General features: G+C 43.3%; 1 protein-coding gene across 1 annotated transcript in view; it reads right to left on the reverse strand.

Moving 5' to 3' along the window:
- The window catches only part of ITGA9 (integrin subunit alpha 9), a 383,781-nt gene that overhangs the window by 29,075 nt on the left and 340,890 nt on the right, over window positions 1–13,816 (reverse strand). Inside the window, exons 24-26 of the mRNA XM_055414653.2 lie at window positions 10,479–10,604; window positions 7,793–7,912; window positions 4,226–4,327 (exon numbers count right to left, since the gene is read on the reverse strand). Coding sequence (XP_055270628.2) covers window positions 4,226–4,327; window positions 7,793–7,912; window positions 10,479–10,604 — 348 coding nt within the window. The remainder of the gene's footprint in view (window positions 1–4,225; window positions 4,328–7,792; window positions 7,913–10,478; window positions 10,605–13,816) is intronic.

Here is a 13,816-nt window from a genome sequence, read left to right on the forward strand (position 1 = left end):
TCTTCTAATTCCAAAGGGGGAAATGCAGTGTTTCCTGTTCACAAAGAAAAGGCCAAACTAGAAGGACTGACTTCCCAGAAGGGTCAAGAATGGGAAGTGAACTTGACCAGCTTCAGAGAAAATGAACTTGCTGGCCTGATCAGTTCGTACACGAGAGGTAGGTTTATTCAGAAATGAAAGCAAGGTTGCAGTCAGGAGGCTCCGTTCTACAGTCTGATTGAGACTGAGCAGGGAAAGCCCCCACCAGGGTGAGGAGAGCCGGGTCCAGTCAGGAGGGTCTGGCTGGGCCCCAAGGGAACCTGACGATTTTAACAGAGAGACTTTAAAACCAGTCAGTGTCCTTTCCAGGGTGGACACTTGCACTTGTCAAGGACCCCTTGTATGATAAAAGTCATACAAGAGTCATACTCTTGTATGACTGAGTGGCTGCAGAGCAGAGAAAGGGAATCAAGAGTTTCGGACCCTATCCTTGGCTCAGCGATGTGAGATCCAGGGCAAGTCACCTCTTTTTCCTAAGCATCAGAGGCTCTTTGTTCACTTGAGGAAAAAGTTTTATGGTTCTAACTCAGGGAGGGCACAGTGGAGTCTCTGGGGATCTGTAAAAATTATGACCTGTCTCCCCACCTGTAGGGTACGGGATGCTGATGTCAGAGGACTGTGGGAGGGAGGTGACCAGCTCTTTGGACATAAGGTTCCCGTGGCAGTAGGAGAAGGCCCCAGAAATTTGCCCTATCAAATCAGAAGTAGCTCATTCAAGCACCTTAATTCTTAAAGCCCAAAGCACAAACACTCCTCAACCACCTATGGACAAAAATTTGCATATTCTCTTATCAATGGAGCTGATAAAATGGTCTAAATGACTGAACAGAGACTAGCTCAGAAAACAGACCTCAATGAGCCAGGGATTAGATGGCCCCATGCTGCCTGTAGTGTTAGAGAGGCACATGGGAGGGGATGCTCGTCACTTTTTAGCATCCTTCCAGTACTGTGGAATCCTCCTATGGGTGAGTCTCAGGGTGAGGGGGAGGCTGTACTACAATAGCCAAAAATGCCAGCCACCTGCTCTTCCTGGGGTGCCTGGTTCCCCAGAGACAGGGGCCTAACCTCAGCTAGGGAGAGGCTCCTACATGACTCTAGAGCACGAGGCTGAGAGAAACCAGGGTAGCAGTGCCCAGTACACCATGCCAGGCTCTCCCCAGGGCCTGCTCCAACTTGGTCCTGGCCCTGCAGGTTTCTGACATCCCCAGTCAGGCTCTCCAACCCTGCTGGCAATTCTGAGAGCTACCCAACACCATTCTAATCCATTCTGCTTCTGCTAAAAGGAGACAGAATCAGTCTCTCCTGCTGGCACCTAGAATCTCAACCTGGTGCCCACTCCACATGGCAATGACTTACTTATCCATTTGTGGATTCCCATGTTCATCACATATGTTGCTATTTCAAAGTATCAAAAAAATAGCTTTGCTCTGTAACTCACACAAGCCTCTCATATGGCCAGAGAAGGCTGTCTGGGGTGGCAGCTCTCGGTAGCAGAGCTGGTGTGCTGTAGATTCGTGGTTTGCCCCCAGGGAGTTTCTAGCCTCAGCTGTTGGCAGCTCTCCCAGAAAAGTAGAAAGGGTTGGGTTGGACATTATAGGAAATTCAGTGTATTATACTGGCACAGTTAGCACTGAACGTGTCGCTCAGACCTCATCCAGAATTCTCAGGTTTGAGTCTGTACAAAGCCAGGTAAGCTGGTGTGGTTGGTCTTGGACACATGGCTAACACTCCACCCGGGAAGGGCACCTCAAATGTATTATTAATAAAAGAGGAAAATGCCTCAAACATCCAGTAAGTATTTCTAGCTATTCACCCGTATGCTCTGTAAAGCACTCCCCATACCATGGCATGAAAATAAAAGACACAATGAGTCCCAAGAAAATCAGCTGTATTCCCTCCCTGTCAGTTGAATTTATCACCACGCACATTTATGTGGTTAAAAACCAATTGTTTTCCTTTTCTCACCCACACCCTGCTCACTACCAGCTGCAAATACACTTCCTGTTCATTCCAAGGCCATACAAATGTGGTGCCTGATCTCATATCCCGTGAAATTTTGCCCGATTTAAATTTGGTGGCTAGCCTCTGTGGAAATTTCCCTTCCGATGGATGACTGACAGAGTGCCAGGCATTCAGAAGAATCACGCAGGGAGGAACATGTTTGTTCTAAAAAGGCAAACCTTTCTACTGAGAAAGGATTTTCTTTTTTTCCTGCCAGGAAAGTTGAGAACAGATTATAGTACTTCATCTTGGCTCATGGATTGAAAGGCAAAATCATGGCAGGGAGAAAGATTGGGGGCACTGTGGAATTCTGAAGGGTGTTCCTTTTTTCTTGGGAGTACTAGAAAAAAATCAGTTGAAAATGAGATCTCCTTCCAAAGAATTCTTGATAATGAAAATATCACCACAGTGCTCAAAATGAAACAGTAGTTAATGGAAGTGGTATTTTGGGGGTGCATAGATGACTCAGACAGAGTCGGACACGACTGAAGTGACTTAGCAGCAGCAGCAGATGACTCAGAATCCAACAATGGGATGTCAGGCAATGTCTTTCAGGATCCCACAGCTCTATGTTTTAATCAAAAGCAATGCTCCCATGATAGGTTTTCCATTTATCCAAGGGATTCCACCTGTTGGAAATCTATTAATTACTTCTGTTAGCTCTTAATTGGGAACAGTGTGGTCTACCAGAACATTCCAAACCTCTCCTGTTGGCCACAGATCTCATCCTATAAAACTTTTAACTGGAGCTGTGACAATGAGCAGTGACTCTGCATTCTTTTTCACTCTCCAGGTGAAGGTCTGGATTGGCAGTTAAATGCCCAAATGGCAGGGAGGAAAAGACAAAAGCCAACTCCAGATATTTGATCTCCAGAAACAGTGACCCTGGGAGTGAAGGACTTCAGCATCATTCCACTCCAGCCCATTCATTTTCTGTTATTTAAAATGACCAGGTGGACAATTTCTCGATGTGAGTCAGGGAATTTAAGTCTGCCTCTGACAGTTCTTCCCTGAACTGGGCATGGAATACCCACACTTTGGGGTAGATTTAACATCCTCACAGATTCTTTTTTCTTCTGTACCAGCTGATGCTCTTGTCTTCTGCTCAGGACTGAGGGTTCATGGAGGTCCCAGGGATTTATTTTCTATATGTACCCTTCCTAGCCAGCGTTTTGTAAGTCTCTTTGCTGTGATCCCCATCCTAACATTTAGACATGCGGTGTCTCCCTTGTTACTAGAAAATAAATTAGCATGTTTTTCTTTGCAAGCAAATGATCTTTGTGGATTTTTTCACTTCTGTAAATTTGTCACAGCAGTATTGACTCTTTCAAGAGAGGGTAAAGTCTTCCTGCTGCTGCTGCTGCTGCTGCTAAGTCACTTCAGTCGTGTCCGACTCTGTGTGACCCCATAGACAGAAGCCCACCAGGCTGCCCCATCCCTGGGATTCTCCAGAAAGTCTTCCTGGAGAGAAGTAAATTCCAGGAAAGGAGATGCAAAAAGTTAGCATCACTGCATAGCTTATTGGCAGAACCAGTTCAGAGGCTGCTGTCTTCCCTTTCCATATACCTAGGACCTAAGTCTGGGTGTCAAAGGATGCACCTTCCCTCCTGCCCCTGAAAATAATAAGGCAGCAAAATTCCAAGGCCACCCCTTTCCCTCCCCTATCTGAACTCCCAGCTGCGACACCTCCCATCTTAAGGCTGCTTGCCAACTATACTTCATAGAGGATATGGGGGTTAGGTAGAGAATGTTACTCAACCAACTTGTATTTAAACACTGAGTGTTTATCCATGGAGCAATGTGATTGAGAAGGCAGATGAGGTTTCAGGGAAAGGTCTGGGAAAGATAAAAATAGTCTTGGTTCTAGAATGGAAATGCAACAAGGGCTGTCAAGGGTACTTCCAGACAATTTCTCATTTGGCTAATCATGGCCAGGAGCTTTCACATAACAGCATCCTGGAGAACAAGGCTATCACAACAAGACCAGGCCACAGTTCCCCTTGGGGGGCCTGGAAGCCAAGGCAGGCAAGGTTGTGGGTCGACCACAAAGCTAACATCTTGGCTTAGAGGCCATTATTATCCTCAAATTCTAGCATCAAGTCTCCCAAGTCACCCAGATTCCTTCACCCTTGGAAGAAGGCTGTGTGTGTTGGTGGGGGGGCCAAGGGGCTAGGGTTGTACTCACCGTCATCTCCTCCGGGTTCCCACTGGCTACCTCCACCACTCTCAGGGAAGGGTCCACCTTCACCTTGGCATGGGTCATGAACTGGATGACAGATGAACTGTCCTGAGGATGAAACAGTTTGACTCGCTGTAAGACTTTTCAGTCACAGTGACAGGGCCCTGAGATCCTAGGTGAAACTGAAATTCTAAGATTCCATGTAGACCAGACAGAAATTTCTATCACTGAACGAAGCAGAGATTTCCAGTCTCTCTCTTAAAGATTCTTTCATATCATAGTGGATGCTGAAAAGCTCTGGAGTTTTGCTGAGTCAACACTTGCAGGCTTGTGTGCCGTGGTTTCCAAGCAGCAGGAGCCAGATATTTGGATCTTGGTATTGACATATTCCCCAAAGAGTAGAGAATAAATAAAGCCGCTGAACTGTGTACGATAAATCTAGGTCTGGCCTTCCACAGAAGGCATCTGATTTACATTTCCCAAGCATCTTCCTGCCTTGACCACAGCCCTCAAACTCTCCACATGAGTTCCTTTTAATTCTTTCTTTGCTCTTAAATGAAGCTTTTGCGGTGGGGGGCAGTGAGGGGGCCCTTTAAGCGGGAAACAGGGTACCAGACAGATGAGAAGGAGAAAGCATCTGGCTTGTAATAAGTCAATGGTCTGACGAGAAAGGGGATGGGGGTGGTGGGGGGAGGAGGTCTGTCCCAGGTAAGACTTGAGCAGAGGCCATCAGCCATTGTGGTAGAAGCCTTAGTGTGGGCTCAGACTTAAAGCCACCCATCCAGATAATTATAGAATGGCTCCAAGGTAGGGATGGAGAAGGAGTCTGGAAGAAGAGAGGGGCTGGCAAAACTATGACTCAGGGAAGGGCCAGAACATCGAGCCAGTGGTCCAGATGGGGCTGCACTGACTATTGAGGGAGAGGCAGGCTGGCTCCCATCATGGAAACAGAGGACAGACGGCCAGAGTACTCTGCACCCCACCTGTGGAGGCAGCTGGCCTCTGCCAGAAAGGTATCTTTCTATATTTACTCAGGTTGCCTGCCATGCAAGGAGGCACACATTGATGCCAGCTTTGGCCCATGTCCGGTTAAACCTATCCCTGCAAAGGGAAAGAAGATAACTGTCTCTACAGAAAATAGTTTCAAGGGGCTCAGCTCATCACTTCCAAAGAAACTACAAGGACCTTCTAGGGAGGACACCTGGGAATGCCACCCGTGGAATTTACCTGGGAGCTACACACTAATTATTGTCCTTTTAAAAACAGCAATAAAACACATTTGAAACGCTTCTCAGAAGTTTGTCACTCAAAACAAACAAACAAACAAAAACTGCTTCAGTGAGCTCATATTGAGCATTAAGTAATTTTCTGTGCAGCAATCTTTTACCAGTTCTGTAGATTTATGGTTTTATGGGTCTGGATATACTGTCTCTTCAATCTTGGATCATTATCATCATCTTGGATATTGCTAATGACAATAATAATGATGATAACTGTCAAAGTTAAAGGCTGAGCAGATTAGGAGGCAAGGAACAGATCTCCTGCAGTTATGGAAAACAAACACTTTGAAAGAAATTGGAATCCTCACATAATTAAAAAAATCAGATCCTACATTTTAAATAAAAACTTGCTAAGGTCAAAGCAATTAAATTGCAAATTCCCTTGTCTGGGGCCAGACCTTCAGATCAAAGGGAAATAAACAGAAGAGGCAACCCAGGTGAATCACAAGGCTGATGCTGCTCCATGTCCTTAGGGAGGCGAGGAGCCCCTGGAACCCCCAGGGAGGTGTGGCTGGCTTTGGGCCTGACAGAGGCTTAACTCCATACCTGAAATTTCTGCAGGTTTCTGTAGAATATCTGCAAGGAAAATGGTCCTCCAACATCCACATACGATACCCCATGGCTTCCTGCTGTCTTGGTGTATAGACTGGGCTGGATGGCCCATGGGGACAGCAGTCAGTGGGACATATTCCATGGTAAAGGGTTGCCACTGATCACAAAAAGAGAGATGCAGACACCAGGCCAGTGCTGGGGATAAGAAAGGCTTGAGGCTTTGTGATTCAGCACAAATGACTGACCTGCAAGCAGCAGCCATCTGGGTTGAGGGTGAAGAAGAAATGAGAGTGGCTTCCCACCATCAGTGCCATATCAGGGCTCTGTCAAAAGTGGCAAGTGTGGCATAGGCAATAAAACTGTCACCAGGGCCACTTGTCAAGAGGAATAGGATGGGTAAGTGTACAGAATCATAATTACTCAACCTGACCTGGGGACCCAGGCCAGGAAGGCACTTCCTGTGATGTAACATTCTGGAATCAAAGGGTGACTAGGGGTGCTCTGGTTCATGTCGGGTCCTCTCCCAACTCCATCCTTTTTAAAAGGAGAGAGAGGTACAACAGGGAGGCAGTGCCAGTGTGTCCAACTTGCCCCTAATCAGTTTCCCTTCAAAGTACCCAGGGAAAGCAGAACTGTTCACAGCTCTCCACCAGCCAGAGATGAAAAGTGGGTAAAACATCCCAAATCCCCCTTGCCTGTGACTTATCAGGCCAACATGTTGCTGCCGTGCCTAATTAAAAAAATAATGCAGAATGACTATTCTAAGGATATTCATTTACACACTGACAGTTTTATACGGAATGACACATAGAGTTTTCCCAAAGGAAAATAAAGAGAATCTCTGTGGCTAACATGCCTATTTAATCTTCACATGATTGTTTTAAAAGCAATTTGTTGGATGCAGCCTTTCATACTAAGCAGTGCTTATGTGAAAATAAATTACAGTGAATTTGTATGATTTTTTTAACCGCGTTTATAAATTCATAAGAGCAAAGTGATCTGAGATGCAATAGGTGAACTCTGTGAAATAAGATATCATTTAAACAAGGGGTTGGCAAATTATGTTTCATGGGTCAAATCCACCCCTTTGCTGGTTTCTGTAAATAAAATTTTATTGAAACATAGTCACACCCGTTCATTTGAGTATGGTCTATGGCTGTTTTCAAAACACGATGGTGGAGTTGAGCAATGGCAAGACACTGTATAGCCCATAGGGCCTAAAAAACTTACTGTTGGCCCTTTACAGAAAACCTTTGATCTAAAATGTGCAAGTTAAAGTCTGAGAGCGACTTTCCTGATGGTCCAGAAGCTAAGACTCCAAGTTCCCAATGCAGGGGACTTGGGTTCGATCCCTGATTGGAGAACTAGTTCCCACATGCCACAACTAAGACCTGGCACAACCAAATAAATAAAAAATAAATATTAAAAAAGTCTAAGAAACAACTGCACAAACAAAACATCTGGGGTCCTTGCTTAAAAAGAGATGCTGATTTTGCAAGGCCTGAGTGGAGTCCAGGATTCTGCAGGTCTAAGAAGCTCCCAGGTGATGCTGACATTGTTGGTCCTTGGACCACACTTTGAATAACAAGGGTCTGGCATGTTTTCCTGGCATTCTTCTGAAGCAGAATTACCCATGGTGCTGGCCAGGGCAGTTTTAAAAGGGGCAGGTAGAGTTTTTCCTGAGGAAACCAATTCAAATGTTTTAAAATGAACTCTGAGAGTACAGTTCTTCAGGACTTACCTTCTTCAGTATTTCTGTGTTCAGCAGTATATAAATGTCTATAGTACGACTTTCTTCTTTAGTGAGTGCACTAAGGTTACAGTGCATTGTTAGGCAAGAAATTCCTGTTTTTTCACAGTCCTGAGAAGAATAACCAGAGAATGGTCAAACTGTATTAAGAACAAAGACAAGAGCACAACATTTACAGAATAGGTATTTATAGATACAGAACAGGTATTTATAGAACACAGCATTTATAGAACTGAGGCCTTTCTGCTGCTGCTGCTAAGTTGCTTCAGTCGTGTCTGACTCTGTGCGATCCCACAGATGGCAGCCCGCCAGGCTCCTCCGTCCCTGGAATTCTCCAGGCAAGAACACTGCAGTGGGTTGCCATTTCCTTCTCCAATACATGAAAGTGAAAAGTGAAAGTGAAGTCGCTCAGTCATATCCGATTCCTAGTGACCCCATGGACTATAGCCTACCAGGCTCCTCCGTCCATGGGATTTTCCAGGCAAGAGTGCTGGAGTGGGTTGCCATAGACTTCTCCCGAGGCCTTTCTAGGCAGATGAAATCCATAGGAAATTGCAATCATTCCTTTTTGCCACCAGAGGGCAATCAAAGGACTTCCTGTTCAGTGGGCACCAGAACATGCCTTCAAGTCAAAGCTCACTGGGTGTACCTTACCCCAAAATTGGATTGTGCAAGGAGAAAGCAGTGGATTTTGTCTTTTTTTGTTTATTTTTTAAATGTATTTTTAATTGGAGGATAATGCTTTACGACGTCATTATGGTTTCTGCACAGCAATGTGTATCAGCTATGTGTATACATAGATGCCTTCCCTCTTGAGTGTCCCTCCTATCCTCCCCATCCCACCCCTTAGGCCATCAGAGGACACAGAGCTGCACTTCTTGCACTGTACAGCAGCTTCCCACTGGCTATCTATTTTACACATGGCAGTGTATATATGCGTCAATGCGACTCTCTGTCCCACTGTCTCCTTCCCCTGCTGCGTCCACAAGTCTGTTCTCTCCATCTGCATCTCTATTTCTGCCCTGCAGATGGGTTCATCAGCACCATAAGATTTCAAATATGTGCATTAATATACGATATTTATTTTTATTTTTCTGACTTAACTTCACTCTATATAACAGGCTGTAGGTTCCTTCTTCTCACAACTGACTCAATTCGTTCCTTTTCATGGCTAAGTAATATCCCATTGCATATATGTTCTACAACTTCTTTGTTTTGTTTTTAAAGAGTCACATTTAATATTTTGGGAACACTCCTCTTATGAGTTTTGAACACAAGGTGTATTTCCTAGATTATGCGGTTTTTGCCTGGCAGTGACAAATGTAATTTTATACCCACTTTTTATATTGGGCAAATTGGAGGGCTACAAAGTCACAAGACTCAAGAAACCACAGGAGTAAAGAGAAACATGTTTAACCAAGAAAACACGTGAATTACAGCTAGGAACCTAAATTCCAAATTTAAGTTACGATGGAAGGATTCCTTTGTGTTATAGGATCCAAAATGTGTGAATATATGTTCATGATGTTTCACATATGGGGTGAAAATTTCAGCCAGATACAGAGCTGCACTTGTCAAACTACTAAATATCAATACATCTAACAGTTCTAAGGGCTGTTAAATAATAGTTGATCGTCAGCATTATGTAAGTTAAAATATCCCAAACTTCCAAATGGCAACCAGTCCTACTAACTCTACCACCAAAAAATAGAGAAGGGAAATGTTAGTGAGATGTGCCATGGCTGTAATAAGGAACTGAAAGATGTGTAACCAAAGGTGTGGAGAAAGGAGGTTTTGGAAAAGCATCTGGTTCCATCTTTAACACCTACACTTTTAAAAAAGTTGACGTATAGCTTACATATAGCAAACAGGATAAATCCTAAGGATCCATCTTGATATATTTTTACACGCATTCGTAACAGATCAAGATGAAGAACATGTCTTGCACCTAAGCAGATTCCCTCATGCTCCTCCCTATCAATATTCCTCCAATATTAACTGCTGTCCTGACCTCCACTGCCACTGATAGAGTTGCTATTTCTGAACGTCATGTAAGTGAAACACCATCTGTGTCCTTTTATCTCTAGCTCCTTTCACTCAATATCATATCTGTGAGATTTATTCATGTTGTTGGTGTAGTAGTTTTTACTGCTCGTAATAATCCAGTGTATGGGTACTTGGCAACTGTTTACACTTTCTCCTGGGGATGGGTATTGGATTGTTTCCAGACTACTGTGAACGTTCTTGTCCATGTCTTTGGGGGATACAGGTACTCACTTCTCTTTGGGACATACCTGGGAGTGGAACTGCTAGGTCATAGATATGTTTAGTTTTAGTATATACTGACCAACAGTGGTATATAAAGTGGTTGGATGAGAACTATCACTCTTGATTAGACTCATACTACTGGGAGAAATGTATAACTTTGTACTTGGTGGGTTGCAAAAGTTTTCCCTTTGCCAGCCAATGGAATCTGAAATGTAAATTTAACACTTTGATCGAAACCTCAGGCTGAAAAAATAGGAGTTGACTATAGGCCTTGTGACTTTCTAAGCCAATTGATTCAAACCAGATTTGAGAAATAACAAACGCCAAATAGAAAACTGGCTTCTCATCTCAGACGTGCCTTCCTAGTGAGGACCACCCATGCGAACCCAATGAGTAAGCAAATTCTTACCAAGACTTTTCTTCCCGACTTTGTGAAAAAAGCAAATATTGTATGGAAGATATTTTCTTGTTCTTGAGGGATGATGCAGGGGGTTGGGTTTTTCTGGAAAGAACAGTTTCCCTTCTCTTGGCCCACCTGAAAATGAAAAGAAATCTGGATGAGTGGTCCATCCCAAGAAAAGATCATGAGCCTGGAATCCCTTCAGAGGTGGTCACGGTGTAGCCCAAAGGCAAGTGTTACCCTGGTCCATTTTCTAGGAGACAATAATGGCAGAAAATCTGAAAGGCAGATGTAGTAGCATCAACAAGGCCAAATAATAAAGAAAAGTGGATGCTGAGTCATGAAATAATTGAGATGCAATGGCACACAACAGGCAAGTGAGATGTGACTAGGAAAGAGTAAGACTTAAGGAACTTTAGAAACAGCCTTAGAGCAACTCTGAGATGAGCATTCCTGTTCTTTGTTTGGATATGGAAAATGAGACTCGGGCTAAGTCATTTGCCGACAATCACACAGACCAGAACTCAGGTTCTGGACCTAGATCTTCTGGGTTCCAGCCCTCAGGCATGGTCCACAGCCAGAGGTTTTCAAACTGTGCTCCATGGGACCCACAGGGTGCTGTGAAACCCCTTAGTGGACTTCCAAGAGAGGAGAAGGGGGCACCAAGCAGGACTGCTCTGGGTCCCCATCTCTATTCCAACTAGAGCATCAACCACCTATAATGTCATTTAAAACCAGGATTCTGCTACCAAAAACATAAAATAAAAATAGGGCAATCACTGCATTGGGTCATATAGGAGCTTATATGCCCAAGGAGCTCTTGTTGAATTACTCATTTTGCTTCTGACAGCTTTTGAGAGGCTAGTAGGAAAACAATGTTGAACCACAGCAATGTTAAAAAAAAAAAATCAAAACAACAGTACAGTCTTCCATGTTGTTTTCTTTAAAAACAACACTATTTTTGGTGCCTCAACTGGGGAAATATTGAAAAAAAAAGAAAGAAGCCTCCTTTATATATTATCATATCAAGTTGTTTGTAGTTGAAGTCTTGACATGACTTAAGGTCAAGTCACAAAATTAATAGTAATTCATAATTTAGGATTATGTTTACAATTGATTTTAGCAGAATCATCTATTTAAACTACACTCTCCTATTTTTAATGCCTTTGAGTAAAATATAGTGTGTTTACATTGATTCAAGAATGCTTCAGCTTCTCATTTGTGGTTAAGGTTTAAATTTTTAACATGAAAACTTCTAACTTCAGCTAACAGTACTAATCTTTGGACAAAGAACTATAAAATCTCCAAATGTGCTAAATAAATCTCTATTTTATCTTTGAACATGTATGCCTGGATTTACTATATATGCCTGAAGATAAATAAGATGAAGGTTTATTTCCTCAAATTAACTCTGAGAAAACAGTGTTACATTTAAAAGTTTCTCATACTTTGGGGACTTACTGTTCTTTATAATACATTGGTAGCCTTTCCCTTCTCCAGGGGATCTTCCCAACCCAGGGATCGAACCCAGGTCTCCTGCACTGCAGGTGGATTCTTCACCAGTTGAGCCACCAAGGAAGCCCAAGAATACTGGAGTGGGTAGCCGATCCCTTCTCCAGGGGATCTTCCCAACCCAGGGATCGAACCCAGGTCTCCTGCATTGTAGGCGGATTCTTTACTAGCTGAGCTACCAGGCAAGCCCTTTACTATTCATGCCTGAAGATAAATAAGATGAAGGTTTATTTCCTCAAATTAACTCTCAGAGAATAGTGTTGCCTTTAAAAGTTGCTCATACTTTTGAGACTTACTGTTCTTTGTAATACATTGCATTTTGCTCGTTTGTTTTTGGCCCTGCTCTGCAGCTTACAGGGATATTAGTTCCCCAACCAAGAATTGAACCTGGGGCCACAGCGGTGAAAGTTCCAAGTCTTAACCACGGACTTCCAGGGAACTAAAGGGATTTAGGGCTCTTTAAAAATATTTTGTAATTTGATACTGTCTCAATTGAAATCTGGGAAGATATACCAGCCTGAAACGATCTCCGTCAGTGTTGGTTCTGGATGCTTTCTGAGGTCACTGGAGGCAATTAATAGGAAGGAGGCAATGAGATTTAACATAGATGTGGTGATTATTCTGGGGTGCAACTTTTCTAAGTTGTGATAAATATTTTAAAGTTCATTTTTAGAAAGCAAAACATTAGTTGCTTACATTGTGAGAACTGTGAATAATCACTTCCAAGACAAATGAGAAAAACAACTGCTGTAACATTATGCAAACAAGCCTTTGTGTCTAGCAATAGCATTTCAGCATCAAACACAAATTCAAAATGTTCTGCATTTCAAATAAATTAGATGAATGGAAGATGATATGCTTTGGAATACTGTCAACTTAAACAGTGGCTTTAATAACGCAATCCATTGATCTCAGAAGATGTACATCTGCATGAAATCATTTTGTGAAATGTGTGAATGAAAAGAGCAATATAAATTAATCTAGTATTTTTATAATTTTCAGTGTGCAATACCTGATTAGGTTAAGTATTACAAGTAGGTATTTACTTATATAACTTTTTTAAAAAATTAAGGTAAAATTTACATTCCCTAAAAATGCACAGATTTTATGGGTATAGTTTGATGAATTTTGACAAATGAAGTCATGCATATAACCACCATCCCAGGGAAGGGACAGAACATCCATTACTCCAGAAAGATTCTCTGACTCTTTGCCAGTCAATTCCCATCCCCCACCTCAAAGCCAATCACAGTTCTGATTCCTGTTAAGTTGGCCAAAAAACTTTGCTAAATTAACTTCTTTGGAAAAGTGGGGGATTGTGTTCTTTGGGGGTTGTTCTCTTTTTGGGCATACATAGCACTTCGCAGATGGAAAACATTTTGTTCATTGAGCATTTGAGAACTTGAATGTGTGCTCATGTTAATTCCAATCATATTTCACTCGGAAGCATGTGGGTCCCCATTTTCCTGTTTGTCTTCAGTGGCCATTCGCTAAAGGCTGTTGGAGGGACCGTCCTTCTATAGCCCTGTGGCATTCACGTTCCTCTGTTGAGCTGACCAGGCCGGGCTCCTCAGAACACATTTCGTCTGGATTGACAGTGATGGAACTCTGAGTCCTGCAGGATGCACCCGTTCCTAATTAAAATCAGGGTTGGGGCAGAGTTCCTCCTGGCTCCACAGTGGGTGATTCAGGTTTCCAGGCAGGGAGGGGAAGTGGTGGAGCAGAGCCCCAGCTCAGCCAGATTCACTGTCATCCCCACAGGACACCGGCGCCTTGGGGCAAGGCACGGGGAACCACAGTGGGAGGACAGAGGACCCACTTTGGCTCCAATGAGT

Source organism: Moschus berezovskii, chromosome 24, assembly GCF_049115385.1.
Source record: "Moschus berezovskii isolate FMDL1 chromosome 24, NW_MosBer_1.0, whole genome shotgun sequence".
Taxonomy (NCBI): Eukaryota; Metazoa; Chordata; class Mammalia; order Artiodactyla; family Moschidae; genus Moschus; species Moschus berezovskii.